Source organism: Papio anubis, chromosome X, assembly GCF_008728515.1.
Source record: "Papio anubis isolate 15944 chromosome X, Panubis1.0, whole genome shotgun sequence".
Taxonomy (NCBI): Eukaryota; Metazoa; Chordata; class Mammalia; order Primates; family Cercopithecidae; genus Papio; species Papio anubis.
The window spans coordinates 97,438,333-97,462,126 of record NC_044996.1 but is presented as its reverse complement, the minus strand read 5'-3'; the positions used below and the strand labels follow the sequence as shown (position 1 = coordinate 97,462,126).

At 40.2% G+C, this 23,794-nt stretch overlaps 1 protein-coding gene across 5 annotated transcripts in view; it reads right to left on the bottom strand.

The window, feature by feature from the left end:
* Positions 1–7,207: 7,207 nt before the first annotated feature.
* ZNF182 (zinc finger protein 182) overlaps positions 7,208–23,794 on the bottom strand; it is a 31,485-nt gene continuing 14,898 nt past the window's right edge. For 4 of the 5 annotated variants that reach the window (XM_009197506.3, XM_009197504.2, XM_009197505.2 and 1 more), the window contains 3 exons: positions 15,622–15,748; positions 15,285–15,374; positions 7,208–10,153 (listed from right to left, as the gene is read on the bottom strand). In XM_009197506.3, the coding sequence (XP_009195770.1) occupies positions 8,523–10,153; positions 15,285–15,374; positions 15,622–15,748 (1,848 nt within the window). In that variant the 3' untranslated portion in view covers positions 7,208–8,522. Of the gene's footprint in view, positions 10,154–15,284; positions 15,375–15,621; positions 15,749–20,911; positions 21,607–23,794 lie in introns of those variants that run through there. The other variant, XM_017954241.3, reaches the window with a different exon arrangement.

Here is a 23,794-nt window from a genome sequence, read left to right as displayed (position 1 = left end):
AGAGCTGTTTCTCTTAGCCATGTGAGAACACACGAGATGATGCCATCTGCAAACCAGGAAGGTGGCCCTCAACAGATTTCAGATCAGCTGGTGCCTTGATCTTGGAATTCCCAGTCCCCAGAACTATGAGCAATGTCTGTTGTTTAAGCCACCCAATCTACAGTATTCTGTTATGGCAGCATAAGCTGACTAAGACAGGTTCTCTCTGCCCAGTGTTGATAGATCTTTATATATTTTTTGCCACATTTGCTTCAGATATATACACACACATATATATGTACATACATACATATACAGATATACACACACCATTATAGATAAATGCAGTTGAAGCTCCCTGTATACACCTTCCTTCTTTCACCTCATTCTCTCCATAGAGTTCATTTCTCCATGTCTGATATTGGTATAAACATACCTACTTTCTTAGGTTAGTCTTTGCGTAACATATCTTTCTCCATCTTTGCTCTCTACCTTTTTGTGTACTCATAATAAAGGCACCCTGCTGTCCTCAGATGCTGGAGACCAAGGCAGCACTACAGTCATAACATTAACAGATGAGCCAATACATGAGCCCACACATGTATCTCAAGCCCAAGGATTGGTGGCAGATCCTTTATAAGCCCAGAACATATCCTGTGCTCAATGTGAGCCTCACCTCAACTTGGCATGACCACCATTCTAGTGGCTTCATCTCACAAAGTCCTATGAAAGAAATATGGGACATGCAGCAAAAGCAATCTTCTTGCAGTACTAGAACCAGGTCCAGTGACCTATCCAGATGCAAGGGCCCAAGCTAGTATTAGGCATTGGAGAGAGACTTAGAAAACTTAGAGGCAGGCCCTTGCACAGGGACTGGAGCCCCGACTTGTGGGTAGCACTGAAGAAAGCTATGACTCTTAAGGGTAGCACATGCTGTAGTCGGGCTTAGTCTTCATTTGCTCTGACAACCTTGGTCTTTAAAAAATTCTCTGGCTTCTTGGCCCCTCAAATCTCAGGTGCCTCAGCAGCTTTCTGATGACTCCAAATAGTTTTTGTCTTTTATCCAGTTGCTCTCAATAGGAACATTGGTATGCCAAGAGCTTGTCTGTCATCACCAAAAGAAGTTTCTCTAATAAGATTTTTGTTTCTCCTCCAACGTGTAACAAAACCCAGATTGAGTGCAAGCATCCTTTGTGTAAACAGAGAAGAATAAAGATCCCATATATCTTTTTCTTATCACCCAGGGATACAGCCATCATGTGTTGTTGCAGGATTAGTGGCATTGGAGGATGAGGAATGAGGTAGCTTTTAAAACCTCAGTCTGCAGTGGGCCGTCACGTGTTGATGCAGGGACCAGTGACATTGGAGGATGAGACTGAGGACTTCACCTGGCAGCAGTGGCACCTGGACCCTGCTCAGAAGACTCTGTGTGGAGACCTGATACTAGAGAATTAGTCAGCTGGTGTCTGGGGAGGGAAGACTTTCCAGGGTAATTTGGTATTTATGATTACTGTGTCTAGGTTGATCCCTTTGGCATACCATTGACATACCGTGTCTTTCTTAAAGGAAGTGGGTCTCTGGTCGTTAGGAAGTGGGTCTCTGGTGGTTACAGGACATGGATACAAGCTCCTCAGATGAAAGGACACCTCCACGTCTTCCCCCATTCTTTGCCTAGCTTTGAGAAAGAACCCTGCTTCTCTTCCTTGTCCTCAGGATCTGATCCCTGCCTCCTTCAGCTGGAGCAAGTCTTTCTAGGTCATCCTTCCTTTCCCTAACCCTTTTCACTTTCCCTCCAGCCACTTGTCATCAGCTCCATTCCTTATGCACTCAGACATTTATAGATCTGTCGTTTTTCAAATTTGTGACTTGTACTTCTACTTCCTTTTCTCATTCTTGTGAAAGGCTCAGGTGTTTTCTACTTGTGTTATACAACCAGATTCCACCACACCCCTTAACTCCTCCTTTCAAGGATCTCCATTAGGTGGCCCTATCAGTTGTTTCTGTTCTCCCAAACTGAAGTTATGTTATTGTATTAGTCTACTCTCCCACTGCTATAAAGAACTAACTAAGACTGGGTAATTTATAAAGAAAAGAGGTTTAGGCCGGGCGCGGTGGCTCATGCCTGTAATCCCAGCACTTTGGGAGGCCGAGACGGGTGGATCACGAGGTCAAGAGATCGAGACCATCCTGGCTAACACGGTGAAACCCCGTCTCTACTAAAAAATACAAAAAACTAGCCGGGCGAGGTGGCGGGTGTCTGTAGTCCCAGCTACTTGGGAGGCTGAGGCAGGAGAATGGCGTGAACCCGGGAGGCAGAGCTTGCGGTGAGCCGAGATCGTGCCACTGCACTCCAGCCCGGGCGACAGACCGAGACTCCGTCTCAAAAAAAAAAAAAAAAAAAAAAAAAAAAAAAAGGAAAGAGGTTTAATTGACTCACAGTTCCACAGGCTGTACAAGAAGCATGGCTGGGGAAGCCTCAGGAAACTTACAATCATGGCAGAGGGTGAAGAGGAAAGAGGCACATCTTATATGGCTGGAGCAGGAGGAATAGAGAACAGGCAGAGGCGCTACACACTTTTAAACAACCAGATCTCACGAGACTTCACTCACTATCACAAGAACAGCAAGGGGGAAATCCACTCCCATGATCCAATCAGCTCCCACCAGGTCCCTCCTCCAACACTGGGGATCACAATTTGACATGAGATTTGGGTGGGGACATAAATCCAAACCATATCGGGTGTCTTTGTTTTCTAGTTGTTTGTTGCTGATGCAAAGAAAAACAATTTCTATAGTTTGAGCTTATATTTAGCAACTTTGCTAAATTCACTTATTAATTCTAACAATTTATCTATAGATACTTTGGATTTTTCTATGTACACATCATCTGCAGAAATTGAAAGCCTTATTTATTCACTTCCAGTCATTACTCCTTTTCTTTTTCTTGCGTTAATGCACTGCCTCCGACCTCCAGTACAATGTTGATTAGAACTGAGCATACCAGGTGTCCTTGTCTCATTCCCAATCTCAGGAGGAAATATTTTCCATGTTACCATTAAGTTTTGCCATGCTTCTTTTAAACACACCCTTCATCAGGCTAAGGAAGTTCTCTTCTATTTCTAGTTTGCTAAGAATTTATACTGTGTTGAATTTTCTCAAATCCCTTTCTCTTTAGAGAAATTAGTAATAGATCATATAATTTATTATGAATATATGAATTCATATATTCATATACATTCAACACAATATCATCAAAATAATAGGTTATATGATCTCTAAGAAAGATCATATAACCTATTATTAATTACATTGACTTTTTAAATTTATTGGCATATTTTCCATAATTCCTTGTCCTTTTAATGTTCGTAGAATCTGTAGTGATGGATATTTATCATGGACATTTGAAATTTTGTATTTTATTTGTTGATCAGTCTAGAGTTTCTTGCATATATTAATCTTTTCAGAGAACTAGCTTTGATTTTTGCTATTGTTTGTCCTCTAGAGGTCATGAAGACAAATGTGAAGGAGGAAATTCACAAGAAGTGCCAAGCATATATAGTAAGCTAGACACTTATGAGACATGAAGAAAATGCATAGGATGTGTAAAGTATAGATAAGTAAACAAGTAGCTTTTAGACAGGCAAAATTCGTAAGATGTGTTATAGTTACCAAGCAAGCAACTTGTAAGATGTACTAAAGATAAATGGAATACATAGAATATGATAGAACAAATGAGTATATTACTTATAGATAGAAAGGGACAGGAACACCAACTCATAAGGTATCCTACCACCTTGGTTATATTATACTTAAATTAACCACCAACTGGTGACACTCAGTACTGTTCCATTGAACACAGATAAAACCCATCACTGTTCAGGCTAATTGGTAAGCTATAAGCTGAGGTAAGCAAGGTATGTCATTGACCTTGAGCACCTTCAGTCTGATTGGGGCCCTTTTTCAAACCTCAACTCTGGTCCTTGTAACCAATAAGGCTGATGGAACAGAGACAGACAGAGACAGAGGCAGGGTCTATGAACATTCCATAACACAGGACTCAGGAAATGTAATCCTTCACCCTGTTTGTACCCTAAGTCTGTTAACTTACTCCATCTCTTTGCTTCATGTGTATATATATACACATATCTGTCCTATACGTATATATACACATATATATGTATACATGTCCACATATATGTATACATATATGTGGGTATGTGTATATATGGATATTTATATATGTATACATATTTGCATTTTTCAAAAAAATTGATTTAATAAGCCATGTGACTCAACAATTTTATTTTATTTTTTTTTAAGGCAGTCTCACTGTGTCACCCAGGCTGGGGGCAATCTCGGCTCACTGCAACCTCCACCTCCTGGGTTCAAGCAATTCTCCTGCCTCAGCCTCCCAAGTAGCTGGGACTACAGGCATGTGCCACCACGCCTAGCTAACTTTCGTATTTTTAGTAGAGACGGGGTTTCACCATGTTGGCCAGGCTGGTCTTGAACTCCTGACTTCAAGCAATCCACCTGCCTTGGCCTCCCAAAGTGCCAGGATTACAGGCTTGAGCCACCATGCCCGGCCTGACTCAAGCATTTTAATTTGGTCTGTGAGCCTTTCTATTCTGAGACTTCTAGGGTAGCTTGCCTGGTCACATATTGAACACTATCACTGTATCAAGGGAATTTCTCACATTAACAGAGCCCAAAGGATAAAGTGGGAAGGGATCATAATTCACAGTTTGGAGTTTACCTAAAGAAACAGGACAATAATATGAAATAATTGGCTAAAATATTGGGGGCCCAGTATTGATCTGGGTGGTTATAGGGCCAATCAAGGGTCACGGGGCTGATCTTAGGAAACCAGGATAGTTTCGGGAGCCCTAAGAATAAGGTGAAGAAGGACCATAATTAATTTTATTTTAGACATTTTATCTAAAGCAGTAAGACAAATTAAGTAACCGGCATAAATAACGTGGGGGTGGGGCTTAGGGCTGGCCGAGGGGGCACAACAGAGCTGGTATGGGGGAGGTATCAGGGACACCTCTTGCAGTGGGTCCTCTCCCCCTCTGAGTATATATAAGTAACAATGGCAAGGAAATTGTATTAGTCTGTTCTCACACTGCTAAAATACCTGAGACTGGGTAATTTATAAAGAAAAAAGGTTAAGTTGGCTTACTGTCCTGCAGGCTGTACAGGAAGCATGGAAGCATCTGCTTCCAGGGAGGCCCGAGGGAGCTTTTACTCATGGCAGAAGGCAAAGAGGGAGCAGGCATCTTACATGGCAGGAGCAGGAGGAAGAAAGGAAGAAGGTGCTATACACGTTTACACAATCAGATCTCATCAGAAGTCACTAACTATATGGTACTAAGGCGGGATGGTGCTAAACCATACATGAGAACTCCACCCCCAACATCCAATCACCTTCCATCAGACCCCTCCTCCAACATGGGATTACAATTCGACATGAGATTTGGATGGGGACACAGATCCAAACGACATCAGGGATGGAACACAGAAGTGACATTCATTGAGCACTGTGTCCAGAACACAGGCTGATCCCATCCCATACACCTGTGGTCACTGCAGGGTCTTCAGCGCAGCTCCTCGTTGTGCAGAAACCCCAGGGATCACCTCCCACCTCCACCCAACTCCCCATCGCCAACAACGCAAGGTCATGCATCACTAAGACCCCAAGACCCTATAACCTCTGACACCATAGATCCCCATCACTCACCCCAGAGTGCCTCCCATTCCAGCACAGTCTTCCCACCTTGACTGCCCGGGGTTCTTCCCCTCTTCACTCATTAGTGTCATGCCATGCTTTGCCACTTTCCTGCACTGCTCTTCACCCAACACCATTAACCACTGTCATTTACACTGTGCCTCATATCACTCCCAATTTCCTTCACTCTCCACTCACTCACTGCCACTCTACTCCCTCCTTCTCTCCCCAACACTACTCATGTTTACTTACACTCAACTGTTTCTTCTCCAGTAACTCACACCACTGGATATTTCCCCCATTTCACCCTACTCTTCCCTGTTCACCACCCTTCTGCCCCTCTTTACTCCATTCACTTCCCACTTTGCCCTTCGTTACCCTCCTCTCTCTTCCTCCAATCCCAATCCTTTTATTCACATGCTGATGTTCATCTCCATCCATCCCCGTCTTTGCTTCACTCACCTCCATTCACCCACATGTGGCCCATCAGCTTGCCATTTGTGTTCCAGGAAGCAGGAGTCCAAGATCTACCTGAAATGGTGAGATCTGACCCTCACTCCCACCCCACTACAGGATGACCTTCAATGGACCTGAAACCCTAGGAAGATTCTCTATAAGTAGAAAGGCAAAATAGCTTTATTTCCAGTGCCCTTGGGCATCTTTCAAGGAGACTGTACCAGGAGCAAGCCAGTCTGCCCCACATTTCCTCTCCCTGGAAAGGCACTGAATGTGACATGTTTACTTTACATAGTTCATAAAGTGAGCCCACGGCTTGTTTCCTTGCAGTATTACTCAGGGAAAAAAGAAGGCCTGGAAGGGCACAGGCAGGGTCTCAGGTCTAACTCACCCACCCGTTTTGATAAATCCAAACATTGCCCATCCCTAGTTTTTCATAGCTTAAGTTGTCCAGTTCCAGCAAAGAGATGGCCCCAGTGAAAAGCCACAGAACCATGAGGGCCACAAATACAGTAATTCACAAGCAGGACCGCTTGTTCTGAAGCAAACGTCCTGTTATATGGTCTTTGGCTATGTCCATTCAGACCATCACTCTCAATCTGTCTCTCACCTTAGAAAATATGTATCACCAGCACTAGTGCGACCTTAGAGAAGCAAGTTATTCAACCTCTCTATGGATTAGTGTTTTGCAGCACTTGTAAAAACCGTTTGTATAAATGATGTAATAAAAATCATTTCGTTAAGATATGGAAAGTCCTCGGTGGGCTTTAGTACAGGATCTTTTCACAGATGTCACTGTACATACTAAATACGTTCCAGTCTCAATCATTTTAGTGGTCCCAGCTGACCTGAGAATCACTTGATTTGGCAATCTCAGGAAAATAATGCCTATGTGCCTCTGGAATTGATTGAATAACTGTTGTTCTATCTGCTTGGTTATTCAATTGATTCACTAAAAAATAAACTCTACATTGAGCATATCTATATTAAATATTATAAAATCCTGTACCTAGACTGTGACTTTACTATAACAGTAGAACAAAATAGCTTTTAAAATGTTTTATTTTTGAAAAGGTAGTACATCCACATAGTACATAGTACATCCACATTTTCAAAAGCTATGAAAGGATACAGTTGTCTCCCTCTCAATTCCATCCCCACAGCCACCACTGCTCCCTCCCCTTCCAGCGTAATCAGGGTTACCAGGTTCTCGTGTCTCTTTCCAGAGATAACTTATGAATTCACAATTATGTACTTACCATTTTTCTCTTTTATATACAAATGGCAGCATATTATACTCACTGTCCTTAACCTTGTTTTTCCTACCTAATAACATAAACTGAAGGTTATCCCACATCACTACATAAATGGTATCCTAGTTCTCCTTATTCATTCATTGTTGTCTACCCAGGAGTAGGCTGTATGAATATACCACAATTTAGGGAACCAGAACCCTGATACGGTATCATTTAGACAGCTTCCAATCTTTTGTTTTCACAAACAGTGCATTAATGAATACTTCTGTATGTTCATCATTTTGTACATATGTGAGTATGTACATTCCTAGAAGTGGAATTGCTGGCCCCAAAACCAAATGCATTTGTGGTTTTGATTACTTTTGAATCATTCCTCTTTGAATGAGAAGAGTTTTTCCTGGACTTGCTATTTGCTGGAGGTTCATGTGGGAAAAGAAACCAGGGCCACATTCCAAGCAGATCAGTTTTTTTTGACAACTGAGATTTTTTCCCCCCACGTTAGTTCTTTCTGACTTTACTTCTCCCAAGTCAGTAAACGGGCAGCTGTGGGGCTCTTCACAAGGAAAAGTCCCTTCTCTTCCCCCAGCACCCCCATAACTGTTTCTCCCATCAGTAGAAGACTACTTTCTACAAATATGGCTTGTCTGAGTGACTCCTTCTCAAGGCCCCAGCCTGTTTCTCCTCGGACCCCAAAAGGTCTAGGAAACATCCTACCTCCTACCTGCCCACGCACTATTACCACTGTTATATTTATGGTTCCACGCCTCGGTGTATATCCCGAACCTCAGCTAAGAGTCCTTACCAGTGCTGTCTCGCATCTGCAGCCTTGAGCACGCTCACTCTGAAATCTCCTGCACCAGTGCTTCATTTCCTCTGCCTGTGGCAGCCCTCTTATCAGGGTTGCAGCTGTCTTCTAATTTTGTCAGATACAGAGATTACACTTCTGCTTTTTCTCCCGTAGCTTTTGGGTTATGACCGAGATGAAAAGAAAGGCTGAGTTTACTCCCATATTTAAACCAGAAGTCGGAATATACTTTTCAAATGTGAATTAAATTGACACAACTTTCCTTCAATGTCCATAATATATACTGTTGATTAGCTCTCTAATGTGCCATGAACTTTGACTTCCGAGTGTGGCCTCTTCCATGGGCTTTCTTTCCTGTATGGGTTCGTTGATGTACAATAAGGTTTGATTTTTGGGTAAAGGCTTTCCCACATTCCGTACATTTATAGGGTTTCTCTCCAGTATGAGTTCTTTGATGCACAGTGAATGTTGACTTTTCTCGGAAGGCTTTGCCACATTCAGCGCATGCATAGGGTTTCTCTCCTGTGTGCGTTCTCTGATGTATTATGAGCTGTGACTTCTGGCTAAAAGCTTTCCAACACACAGGACATTCATAGGGTTTCTCTCCTGTATGGATTCTCTGATGTATGATGAGCTTTGACTTTTCTCTGAAGGCTTTGCCACATTCATTACATTTATAGGGTTTTTCTTCTGTATGAGTTCTTTGATGGATAATGAGATATGATTTCTGTGAAAATGCTTTTTCACATTCATTGCACTCATAAGGTTTCTCTCCTGTATGACCTCTCTGATGTAGCATGAGGTAGGACTTCTGAGAGAAGGCTTTTTCACATTCATTACATTCAAAGGGTTTCTCTCCTGAATGAGTTCTCTGATGTACACCAAGGTTTGACTTTTGCGTGAAGGTTTTTCCACACACATCACATTCATAGGGTTTCTCTCCTGTATGAGTTCTTTGATGCACAATGAGGGTTGACTTCTCATTGAAAGACTTCCCACATTCAGTACATTTATGAGGTTTCTCTCCCGTATGAGTTCTCTGGTGTATAATGAGAGTTGACTTATCACTGAAAGTTTTCTTACACTCATTACATTCATGGGGTTTCTTTCCTGTATGGGTACTATGATGTATAATTAGATCAAGCTTCTGTATGAAAGATTCTCCACATTTAGTGCATTCATAGGTTTTCTCTCCAGTGTGGGTTTTCTGATGGACAATGAGATTGGACTTCTGAGTGAAGGCTTTTCCACATTCATTACATTCATAAGGTTTCTCTCCTGTGTGAGTCCTGTAGTGTATGATGACAGTTGACTTTTCTCTGAAGGCTTTTCCACATTCAGGACACTCAAAGGGTCTCTCTCCTGTATGAGTTCGCAAGTGTATAATGAGCTGAGATTTTTGGCTAAAGGCTTTTCCACATTCGGTACATCCAAAAGGTTTCTCTCCTGTATGAGTTCTCCAATGTACAATGAGGTGTGACTTCTTGCTGAAGGTTTTCCTACATGCAGTACATTCAAAGGGTTTCTCTCCATTTTTAATTCTCTGATGTAGACTAAGGCCTTTCTTTCGCCTAAGACCTTTCCCACACTCTTTATAGCCATAGGGCTTCACTCCAGGATTTGTTTTCTCATACTCAGTATGGAAGAATAATTTTGCACATCCATTATCATATTTATTTTCTGCAGAACGTCTACTAAATAAGTCTAAATTATCTACCATATTATTTCCAAATGATTCGTGTTTATCGGGTCTTTGTATTGAAGCAACAAGGTTTGTACTCAAATGAAGTATGTTTCCAAACTCATGACAGTCACGACCGATCTTGGTGGTAATTGTTTTCTTGTCAGAAAATCCAACTTGCATCAGCAGACGTTTATCTTGGTCATCCTGATGTTGCCTCTCAATCTGTTCATCAACTTGACAGACTTCTAGAAAGAAGTACAATAAACCACCTTTATGCTTTGACATTATGGAACGGACCTTCTTTAGAATTATTCTGCCATATGAAAGCTGACACTATCATCTCATTTTATCAGAGTTCCTGGAGAGAGAGTTTTTACCAAACTCCCACCTGCTGGTCTTTTTGTTACCAAGAACAATCTTACCCTGACACCTCAGTCTTTCTTACCTGTATGTATTTATACATCACATCTGACTTCCATTAACTCTGGGAAACTTATACCCTTAATCTTCAGTTATCATATAAACTTTTTTTTTTTAAAGACAGGATCTCAGGTCTGTTGCCAGGCTGGAGTTTAGGGGCAAAATCACAGCTCGCTGCAGCCTTGACCACCTGAGCTCAAGCAGTCCTCCCACCTCAGCCTCCTGAGTAGCTGGGACTGCAAGCACGAGCCACCACATCTGGCTAATTTTTGTATTTTTTGTAGAGACAAGGTCTCACTATGTTGCCCAGGCTGGTCTCAAACTCCTGGTCTCAAGCAATCCTCCCGCCTCAGCCTCCCGAAGTGCTGGGATTACAGGCATGAGCCACCACACCTGGCCAGTATTATATGAAGTCTTAACTGTACCTGACTTACAGAATTTCTGTCTAGGTGGAAATGCAACAGCATGATTCTCAGACTCATGTCTTACAACAGTAACACCAAATCCACATTCTCAATGAATGAAAGAAAAATATAGAATGATTAGCTTGACAAAAACAAAAAGCTAAAAATATTTGCCCAATCTGGGTTCACCTGTGTATCCATCAAAGCTTCCATTCACAGTTCTTCAACACCACCTTCTCTGCTCCTGTCTATACTATTTCCACTAAAACCTCTGCCTATTCTGTACTCCAAACCCTTCTTTATGTTCCATCACCCACATAGCCCTGTGTTCTGTATTTTGCTATATTCAGAATCTAGATAACTTTCAAGAGGCAGGTCAGTCTTTTCTAAAAAGCTTACTCTGATCTTCCTATATAACTTAAATTTTTATTAACTTCTAAAGTAGTCAGTCATCTGTATCACTCATTTAAACAGTTAAAATTGCAAAGCCTTGCCCTTAATTTCATTTCATCAATTGCAAGCAGAACATTATTTCACATTTTAACATCTTTGAATTCAGATGCACCTTACAATCAACGTCATAGGTTAATTGGTGGCAATTTTTCTTTCTTAGTGGTATGTCTTTAAATCTATGGCAAGTACTTTTTGTACATATGGTGAGTTTTTAATCTTTTTTTACAGTTTACTTTTCTTCTTACTTTTCCCCAAATTTTTATATGAAAATTTGCAAGCATAGAAAAAGTTGAAAGAGTACAATAACTATTCATATTACCACTTAGATTCAATAATGTTACCGTTTTGCTACAGTGATCCTGAATTTTAACATGGATTGTGCAGCTGTGATTTTTCTTCCTGTGACTTCCTTTCTTTGGCTAGCTAAGCATTAGTTCTTAGCCAGAGATGAACACAAAATCATATGAAGAACTTTTTACAAAATGCTCTCCATGGGACCCAAGCTCCACCAAAGATCTGCTGAATCTGAACCTTCTTAGGTGGTAAGAAGCAGTATGGCCCATGTGGTTAGGGTCCTGGGCTCTCTAGCCCAGGAGAAAATCCTGGTTCAACCTTTCACTTGGTCTGTGACCTCAGGCAAGTGATCTAAACTATTTGTATCTTACTTCCCCACCCATAAAGGAATTGTAACAGTGCCCACCCAAATGGATGTTGAGAGAATTAAATTACTTACAACAGGGCTTGCAGGGTACACAGGAAGTACTTTAAATTGTTTACCACCACTGTTACTATTACAACTACTACTATTATGATTTTTAAGAATCACTACATTACTGTAAAAAGAAAGAGTATCTTTATATATTTAACATGTTATAGAATATTAAGTGAAAAATGGTGAATAAAACTGTGCATACACTGTTACTTGAGGCAGGAAACAAAGGGAAAAACTGGGTGATGCTGGAGGTTATTTTGAGCCATAGGACAGGGAAGCTGAAGGGTTTTTAAAGTGTGGTGTGTGGTGTATGTGTGTGTGTTTGTGTGTTATGATATGGTATTAGTTTCATCACTTTGCTTCTTTTACAGCAAGGAATGAGATGAGATCATTTGCTAAAAGAGGGAAAAACAACTTGGAGTGGAGGTTTGAAGGAAGCAAGAAAGGTGTTAGAAGACATGGAATCAAACCTAAGTGTCCATCAAGGAATATCAACGGATAAAGAAAATGTCATCTGTTTACACAGTGGAATACTGTTCAGCCATAAGAAGGAATTAAATATTGTTATTTGCAGCTACATGGATAAGCCTGGAGGACATTATGTTAAGTGAAATAAGCAAGGCACAGAAAGACAAACACTGCATGATCTCACTCATATATGGGAGCTAAAGGAGTTGATCTCATAGAAGTAGAGAGCAGAATAGTGACCAGACACTGGGAGGTGAAGAGGGGAAGAGAGGATAGGGAAAGGTTGGTAAATGGGTGCAAAGATATAGTTAGATAGGAGGAATAAGTTTCAGTGTTACATTGCACAGCAGGGTGTCTATAGTTAACAATAATATAGTGTATCTTTCAAAATAGCTAAAAGAAAAGATTTTGAATGTTCTCACCACAAAGAAACAAATGTTTGATGTGATGAATATACTAACTACCCAAATTTCATCATGACACACTGTATATATGTATCAAAACATCACACCATACTCCATAAATATGTACAATTATGTGTCAACTAAAAGTAAAACTTTTAAAAATGTTTAAAACACGTGCATAGTAGGAAATGAATAAATATATATTCCTACAGGTTCATGTTGTAAAAAATGATGGAAGAATAAACCTTTACATTTTAATAAAGATTACCTATGAGGAAGGAAGGAAGGGAATGGAATGGAAAGGGAAAGAAGCTGGACTTTTCTGAATATACCTTGTTTTCTGTATTGATTTTGGAACCAAGTAAATCTTTTGTAACTATTTTATATAATCATAAAGCAAAACTGAACATAAAAGATTCCTTAATAATAGTAAATATTCTTTCTGCTGCATTTGCTAATGACCATGCTGAAAAGTCTTGATTCTCAATGGCACCGAAATGATTACCTCAATTCATTCAACTCGCTATACACAAGCAACAGTCTCAAGAAGAATACTAACAATACTACTGTCAGATGTAAGATTAATAAATTAAAAACATTTAAGCCCAAAATTTGATTTGGAAATATTAATTTGAACACATGAGATATGTTTTCTGTAAAACATTTATACATAATAGTTCCTAGCTCTGTCAATGAAAAGGCCTCGAAACAATTCTCTAACCTCTAAATCATGGGCTTAAAACATTATTTTCCACTAAAAAGAGCCAGGGTCCCTTGGAGAAATCACCAATTCTAGGTCAGAGGCAGGAAATATACAAATGGAGCCTGGGACATGTTGTAACACCAGAAAGCAAGGAAGCTACCAAAGACTCAGGAGCCAACTTAAAGGAGATTCCACCGGCCAAAGATGGGACAGTGTAATGTATAATACGGAAAATAAGACAATGGATTAAAACATAGAAATGTATACACCCATAAGTCCATAAATGATTCACAAAAAAGATATAACTTATTGGTCACCTTTGGATGATGCTACAAAATCAATTCATTATTTTGAAAACTAGTAAATAAATGGAAAAGCTCAATCACTGAGCCTGTCTTTTCTGTATGATATGTAACTCATGGTAGCCAAATAATAGATGAGAAGCAATTTCTCTTTATAGAATTATTCCAGTGGGGCCAGGTGCGGTGGCTCACGCCTGTAATCCCAGCACTTTGGGAGGCCAAGGCAGGCGGATCACAACATCAGGAGATCGAGACCATCCTGGCTAACACAGTGAAACCCCATCTCTACTAAAAATACAAAAATTTAGCTTGGCGTGGTGACACACACCTGTAGTCCCAGCTACTCGGGAGGCTGATGCAGGAGAATTGCTTGAACCTGGGAGGCGGAGGCTGCAGTGAGCCAAGATTGCACCACTGCACTGCAGCCTGGGTGACAGAGCAAGACTCCGTCTCTAAAAAAAAAAAAAAAAGTTAAACATACAGTTCCTTTTATACCACCATATGGTATAATTCCAATCCTATGTATCTACCCAAAAGAAAGAAAAACATGTATCACCACAAAAATGTGTACATCAACGTACACAGCACCATCATCCATAATAACCAAAAAGTAGAAACAAGCAAAATGTCCATCAACTGATGAATGGACAAACAAAATGTGTTCTATCCTAACAATGGAATTTTATTCCTCCATAAAAAGGAATGAAGTACTGATACATGGTACAATGTGGATGAACCTTGAAAACACACCAAGTGAAAGAAACCAGACATAAAAGGCCACATTTTGTCTGACTCCATTTAAATAAAATGTCCAGAATAGGCAAAACCATAGAGACAAAATAGATCAGTGGTTGCCAGGGAGTGAGGGGAAGAGGGAAGAGAGAGTGACTGCTAGGGAGTAGGGGCTTCTTTTCAGTGTGATGAACATGTTCTAGAATTAGGTAGTGGTGATAGTTGCACAACTCTGTGAATACACTAAAAACTACTGAATTGTATACTTTAAAAGGGTGAATTTTATGGCATGTGAATTTTATCTCAATAAAGCCACTTTTAAAAAATAGATAACCAAGATGTTTTAGGAGAGCAAATCTGACAAATATCTAAACTGAACGAGAAGACTGGACTCAGGTTGTTCAATCTGAAATTAGCACATTAGAGTCCAGGCCTGTGACTAACGTGGGCCTGGCTTCAGATAAGTCAGTGACAGGTGACAGTCGTGGAAGTGGCAGGGCCAGGAGGTTGTGGCATTTAAAAGACACTTCCATATGGGACAAAAGGAACTGTGCAGAAACTTGCAGGTAAGCACCAACTTACGGAGAGTGGCCTGGTGTATGGGGGACAGCAGGAGTGTCAGTTTTGTGTCTGAGGTGTTCATGTTCCTGTCCTCCAACAGTGCCAAGGGCCAGAACCTTTTCCTAAGATATTCCTGAAAGCCCTGTCAGAGGGCCTCACCTCTGACTAACAGGGTGGAACTTCATGTCCCCAGAGCCTGGGTCAAAATTCCACTTACCTGGAAAGTTCCAAAATGGGATTTTTCCTTCTGCCGGGCATTCTTCTACCTCCAACTTGAGGATGAGGTTTGGTTTGGTAACCTGCTGCCCTGTTGATGAGAAATGACAGTGATACCTCCTTGGCTTTCAGAGCCTCTGAGACAGAAGAAGTTACATATTAGGGGCAGCACAAGGAATCTATTGCTTGACATAATGGTAAAGTCAAACCATTTAACCTGCATTTTGAACTTACAAACACTTTTTCAGGAGAGAAAAGGGGAAAACTGAGAAAGGAAATGCTTTCCATTGGATGCAATAATCATAAATAGCAAAATTACCTAAGGAAGCCATTCTTACCCACAAAGACCAAGTTGCTGTAGGTCTCCAGCATCACGTCTCTGTACAGGGTCCTCTGTGGCGGGTTCAGGTACTGCCACTCCTCCTGGGTGAAATCCACAGCCACATCTTCAAATGTCACTAGCCCCTGTAATGGTACATTCCTTTTATTTTAAAATGCTGACCACTAGGTGATGAGGATAAAATGCAGGGGAACTTCTGACTGGGTTCCTGGTTCATCATGACGACTCAATACTGGATGTCTATTTCATATCAAGTTAGTGATCTACTTTGTGGGAGAATCACAAATCATGGTTAAAAAAAAAAAAAAAGTAAGTAAGAGAATATTTGAGACAATGCCATATCAGCACAAGGATAGACAAACAGTCCAGTGGAACTAAAACGGGAATCCAAACATGTATAGACACCTGATTTATGACAAAGTTGGCACAGTAAAGCAGTAGGGAGAAGATGACCTTTTTAATAGATGTGAATGGGTTATTAGATATCTATATGGAGAAAACGAAATTTAACCCCTCTAGCCATACATAAAAATCAGCTACAGGTAAATTGTAAATCTAATGTGAGAGGAAAGTGTCCATAAAATAATATGGGAAAATGTTTTCATAAGCTTTGGAGTAGGGAAATAATTCTATAACAAAACATGAAAAGCACCCCTCATAAAGGAAAAGACAAGTGTTACAAGATCAAAAGTACTACAATGAAAAGGCAAGCCACAGATAGGGAAATTACTGGCAATCTTCATGAGGGAGAAAGGTATCGTATCTAGAATATATAAAATAGCCCCTTCAAATCAATAAGAAAATCACACACAAAAGAATGGATAAGAGAAGTGAATAGGTACTTCAAATCACACACAAAAGAATGGATAAGAGAAGTGAACAGGTACTTCACTAAAAAGCAAAACCAAATGATCTATGAACATAAGATAATATACTCAACCCCATTAGCAATCAGGTAAGTGAAAAATTAAGCCACATTGAGACAGCACTATACACCCACAAGAAAGGTTATAATTAAACAGACTAAAATCACATAATATTGTGTTGAAATGAGAACTCTTACACACTATTAGCAGGAATATAAACTGGTATAATCGCTTTGGTAACAGTTTGGCATTATTTACAAAGGTTAATGGTTTGCATACACCATGACCCAGCAATTCTACTCCTAGGAAAATCAGGCACATGTGCTCTAGAAAATAAATATAGGGATGTTCATAGCAGCACTATTTCTAATACTAGATCACAGATAAAATCCAAATGTCCATCAACAGTAGAATGGGTAAATTGTGGCACAATCATTCAATGGAATGCTGTGTAGTAATGAAAATGAATGAACTGCATGCTGTGAAGCAGGTTCACCGTGCACTCAAAAAAGAAGAAATTCTTTTTAACCTTGGGTTGGACAAGTATTTCTTAGATGTGACACCAAAATTCAAAAGACACTTGTTAAGAGATTAAAAAGACACAGAATGGAAGAAAATATCTGTAAATCAAATATCTGGCAAATAACTTGTATTGAGAATATATATTAAAAAAAACTTTCAAAATTAAAACAACTGGGCAAAAGAGATACTTCACCATGGAAGATAAACAGATGGCAAATAAGCACATAAAAAGATGCTCAACATCATTAGGCATGAGGGAACTGTAAATTAAAACCACAATGAGATACTATTACACACCTATTAGAATGGGGAAAAAACTGACAATACTAAGTGTTGGTGAGGATGTAGAGCAACTGCACCTCTCCTATCATAGGCAGGAATGCAAAATGGCACATAGCTACTTTGGAAAATGATTTTCCAGTTGTTTATGAAGTTAAGCATATACTACCATACAACCCTGTAATCCCACTCCCATGTTTATTTACCTCAGTGAAATGCAAACTTAGGTAAACCCAAAACCCTGTACATGAACATTTATATAGCAGCTACATTTTTAATTATCAAAACCTAGAAACATATCAAAGGCTTTCCAACCAGTGAATGGATAAACAACCTGGAATCCTCCATACAATATAATACCACTTGGCAATAAAAATGAGAGAACTAATGATTTGTGCAACAACATGGATGAACCTCAAATGTATTATGCTAAGTGAAAGAAGCCAGACTCAAAAGGCTGCATACTGCATGATTACATTTATATATTACATTTATGGGAAATAAAAACTACAAAGACTGAAAATACATCTATATTTTCCTTGTCAACAATACTACTTCCCTGGTCAGCAATACTGTGCATACTGTCACATCTCAATGTGTTGGGAGGGTGACATGAAGGTGAACAACAGAAGCTTCATGGCTGGGACCCTCTGAGACCTCACCCTATGCATCTCTCCCTTTGTTCTACTTGTATCCTTTTGCTATAATAAAACTGTAATCATAAGTATTTACTTTCCTGAGTTCTATGAGTCATTCTACCAAATTATTAAACCTGAGTGTATACTGAGAACCCTTAAGTTGAATCAAGGTGTGGAAGTGGAAGTGGCACCATTCACCATCACCCCTAGTGACCCACTAGCAAAAGTTTTGCTTCCTGTTCCTCAACATTATGTTCTGCCGGCCTAGAGATCTTAGTTCCAGAGGGAGGAATGCTGCCACCAGGAGACACAACAATGATTCCATTAAACTGGAAGTTAAGATTGCCACCTGGCCACTTTGGGCTCCTCCTACCTGTAAGTCAACAGGCTACAAAGGGTGTTGGCTGGGGTGACTGACCCACACCATCAAGATGAAATCAGTCTAATACTCCACAATGGAGGTAAAGAAGAGTATGTGTGGAATACAGGAGATCCTTCAGGGCATCTCTTAGTATTACCATGCCCTGTGATTAAGGTCAATGGGAAACTACACCAACCCATTCCAGGCAGGACTACAAATGGCCCAGACTCTTCAGGAAAGAAGGTTTGGGTCATTCTACTGGGTAAAACACCACAACCCACTGAGGTGTTTGCTGAAGGCAAGGGGAATACAGAATGGATAGAAGAAGGCAGTTATCAATATCAGCTATGACCATATGAGCAGCTGCAGAAAGGAGGACTGTAATTGTCATGAGGATTTCCTCCTTATTTTGTTAAAAATATGTCTGTGCATGTTTACACCTGTATTAAGAAAATATCTTCATTTTATTTCCTTTTTTCTTTATCATGTGACATAAGATTTATTGACTTCATATCAGCACTTAATTGTTGTTAACTTTATGTAACAGCATTTAGGCTAAGAATTAGTGTGCTTCCAGCTGTGACAGGGATAGCTGTATCGTGTTAGAAGTAATTATTACCTTATTATTGTCTTTACTTGAAGATTTATGTGTGATTTCAGGAGATGTGTACAGTTTTAAGTTGCCAAGGGGTAGACTTATAATGGTTAATATTGAATGTCAACTTGATCGGATTGAAGGATGCAAAGTATTGTTCCTGGGTGTGTCTGTGAGGGTATTGCCAGAGGAGATTAACATTTGAGTCAATGGAATGGGAAAGGCAGACCCACCCTCAGTCTGGGTGGGCACCAGGGCAGCTAGAATAAAGGGCAAAAGAAGGTGGGAGGAGCTGGCTTGCTGAGTCTTCCGGCCTTCATCTTTCTCCTATGCTAGATGCTTCCTGCCCTCAAGTTCTTTAGCTTTTGGACTCTTAGACTTACACCAGTAGTTTGCCAGGGTCTTTGGCCACAGACTGAAGGCTGCACTGTCGGCTTCCCTATTTTTGAGGTTTTGGGACTCAGACTGGCTCCTTGCTCCTCAGCTTGCAGAAAACCTACTGTGGGACTTCATCTTGTGATCGTGTGAGTCAATACTCCTTAATAAAACCCCCCTCATATATTCATCTATCCTATTAGTTCTGTCCCTCGAGAGAACCTTGACTAATACAGAAGTCATTGCAACATAATATACATAATGATTATAAAATAAAACAATATGTCAGTTTAGACCAAACATACCAGCCAAATCAATCAATGTGATTAGGCCTTAAGAAGGCTTATTAAAAAAAGATCTCCAGATTGACTCACAAGCAAGATCCAGCTGTATGTTGTATACAAGAAATACAACTAAAACAAAGTGATTCAAGAAGGCTAAAAGTAAAGGGATAGCCAATGGTCAACCAGACAAATAAATGGAAACAATAAGAAAGCAGAGGTTGAGATCCTGACATTATCCTTAGTCTAAAGATAAAAGGCATACAAACAAATTGTGTATTATATTCAGCAGGTTGGTTTTCCACAGTGATGTGGGTGCAGCAATTCTGACTCTACTTTATGTATACTGTAGACTGAACAAATGAGTGAATTATTGATGCTAGGAACCAGTGCTCTCACTGTTAAAGAAGGGAGATGCAAATATGCAATGAGGGATGACTAAGATTCCCAGGATGCTATATGAACTCAAAATATGTATGTATGTGTGTGTGGTGTATGTGTGTACACATACAGATGTAGACATATAGATGTAGATATATATGTCCATACACACATCTCTGTTCACTGAAAGGGCCTAGAAGTAACGATGCCCCAGCAGTAATGAGCACAGCTAGCACCCAGATTTTGGTTTCTAAATATAATTATCCATTAACAGGAACCAGAGCTCCTTGGAGAAATGGCTGATTCCAGGGCTAGGGCAAGTAAAGTTAAAGATGAAGGCTGGAACATCTTGTGCCAGAAAATAAGAAAACGCTCAGAGCTCAGAAATGGACCAAACCTACCAAAGCCTTAAAATTCCACTTTTAGGACTGATATAGTTTGGCTATCTCTCCCTCCAAATCTTATGTTAAAATCTGATCCCGGTTGGATGTGGTGACTCATGCCTGTAATCTCAGCACTTTGGGAGGCCAAGGTGGGTGGATGATTTGAGGTCAGGAGTTTGAGACCAGCCTGGCCAACATGGTGAAACCTCATCTCTACTAAAAATACAAAAATTAGCTGGCAGTGGTGGTGTATACCTGTAATCCCAGCTACTCGGGAGGCTGAGGCATGAGAATTGCTTGAACTCAGGAAGTGGAGGTTGCAGTGAGAGCTGAGATCACGCCACTGCACTCCAGCCTGGGCAACAGAGTGAGAGACTGTCTCAAAAAAAAAAAAAAAAAAAAAAAAAAAAATGTGATCCCCAGTGTTAAAGGGAGGGCACGGTGGGAGGTGCTTGGGTAATGGGGATGGATCCCTCATGAATGGCTTGGTGCCATTCCTTTGGTGATGAGTGACTTTTCACTCTATTTGTTCAGACAAGATCCGGTTGTTAAAGAGTCTGGTGCCTCCCTCCCCGACTCGTGCTCCCACTCTTGCCATGTGACATACCTGTTCCCTCTTTGCCTTCTGCCATGAGTAGAAGCTTCCTGAGGCCTCACCAGATGCAGATGCTGGTATCATGCTTCTTGTACAGCTTGCAGGACTGTGAGGCAAATAAACCTCTTTTCTTTATAATTTTTTTTTCTAAAGAAAATGTTCAAAAAATTATAGGGATGTGTCAAAAGGACACAAAAGCCAGCTTAAAGGGACTCTCACAGGCCAACTCAGGGACAACTGAGCATAGAAATAATGACAGTAACATTCATTGAATAAAATAAAAACCCATAAAAATAAAAATTTTCTATTCCTGATTATAAATAAAGGAGATAAAGAAGGTTTGCCTCATAGTAAAATGACAATAAATACAGAAGAAATAATAAGAGTTAGAAAATTGTCATTTGGTACCCATCACAATAACTGATTCAGGCAAGATTCATCAATGGATATTAATACTAATAGGTGAAAAGTTTGATGAAAAATGGGACAATTATGTAGCCTCAAAGTATCATCCACACATTAGTTATTAATTACAAAGGAAAAATAGTAATGTTACAGCCGAGAAACGTGGCTAGTGACAGAAACAAGTGATCAAAGTTAGTATCATCAAAAATGAGACAAATTGGGCTGGGTGTGGTGGCCTCACACCTGTAATCCCAGCACTTTGGGAGACCGAGATGGGCAGATCACTTGAGGCCAGGAGTTCAAGACCAGCCTGGCCAACATAGTGAAACCCCACCTCTACTAAAATTACAAAAATTAACCAGGCGCAGTGGCGCACACCTGTAATCCCAGTTACTTGAGAGGCTAAGGCGCAAGAATCTCTTGAACCCGGGAGGCGGAGGTCACAGTGAGTCGAGATGGCGCCACTGCACTGCAGCCTAGGCAACAGAGTGAGACTCCGTCTCAAAAAAAAAAAAAGAAGAAGACAAATTGACATCATTTGCCCCTGATGTGATACAACAAGGACACATCACTTATACTGTTTTCCTGCCAGAAATGCACGAACTCAATCAAACCATGAGGAAACATCAGACAAATCCAAAGTGAGGGACATTCTGCAATATGGATGGCCTATGTGCTTTAAAAATGTCACAGACATAAAAAACGAAGAAATGCTGAGGAAGTCTTCCAGATTAAAATATAAAGAATATATACTGCATAATAGTATTATATCAATGTTAACTTTCTGAGTGTGTTCAGTGTAATTTAATGATATAGGAGAATGTCCTTGCTCTTAGGAAATTGAGGAGTCCAGCTCCTGGCTAAAACTCTATGTGTGAAAAAGGCCTGACCAATGACAATTACAAAGACTTCAGCTGTCAGGCTTTGTAGGAGAAATCTGCCCCCACATCAGACTTGGAATATATAGCCAAGACATTATAGTCTCTAAAGAGACTTACAGTCCAGGACTCAGGCCCCTCTGGCCAGCCCCACTCTTACAAATATCTGTATTCCTAGGCCAGGCACCTTCATTGGAGAATGATGATCATTAATTCAAATTTCTAGGTTTGTTTATGCCACTCCTGCTGATTATTGAGCCAGAGTAGCGTTCATCAGGAGGTCAGGTCAATTAGTCCACAACAAAATCCGAATCATAGCTGACAAATTCTCAGGCATTAAAAAAAAACAGCTACTGACAAAATAATAAAAATTAATCACCAACATCTACAAATATATTTTTGTTGATATCTACAATATCCATAAAAATACAAATCAGGTACTCTTCCCTAAATAATCTGGGCAACAGCCTTCCTCCAAAAATCTGGGTCTGGTTACTCAATAACAGGGTCTCAAAATAAGAGACTGATGGGCTTCTCACTAAAAAATTAATGGACAGGTACTAGGTTGTACAGGGCTCAACATACAGCCCCACTAGGGTCTGCACAGTGATGACTAACATAAAGACTATCTGAAGTGGCTAGCAGGAGTAAGCTGTCATTATGCTATTGCGTCTGCCATTAACTATCAAACTGTCACCCCCAAAATAAATGCATACATATGTGTGTATGCAGACACACACATACGCATATGTATACAGAAATAAAGTAAAAATAAATGTGGGAAAAGGTCAAAAACTGATGAATCTAGATAAAAGCTATACAATTATTCATTGAACTATTCTCGCAACTTCTCTACAGGAAATGGCTAGCACATGTGGAAATTTGGTCAAGCTCATTAATAAATGAAAGTGAGCAATCATCCATCAATTATATGATTGGCAAGGTATAAAAACACTGATAATACATGCTTGTGGGGAAAATATTCAGAAACAAGCATTCTGTTGCACTCTTAGTGACAGCATGACCTTGTTAGGCCTTTTTAGAAGATAATTTGGCAAGTCCTCTTAAAAATTAAAACAATTTCTTTATTTCAGAAATTCCAGTTACAGGAATCTATCCTACAGAAATGTCTCCACAAGAATACAGACATACACATTCATTCCCTTCCTAACTCTCTTTGTTAAAACAAAAATGGAAGCAACCCAAAATTCTATCAATAAGGGAACAAAAGAAAAATGATGGTTTATGCTTGAATTGTAATTGTTATGGGTTGAATTATGTCCCCCCAAAATCTGTATGTTGAAATCCTAACCCCCAATGTGACTATATGTAGAGGGAGAGCCTTTAAGGAGGTAATTAAGGTTAAATAAGGCCATAAGGGTAGGTTCCTCATCCAAGAGGACTGGTGTCCTTATAAGAAGAGAAAAAGACACCAGAGCTCCCTCTCTCTCTCCCTGCACCCAAAGAAGAAAGGCCATGTGAGGCCACAGCGAGAAGACAGCCCTCAGCAAGTCAGGAAGAGCAGCCTCACCAGAAGCCAACCCTACTGGTGCCTTGATCCTGGACTTCCAGCCTCCACAGCTGTAAGAACACAGATTTCTGTTGTTTAAAC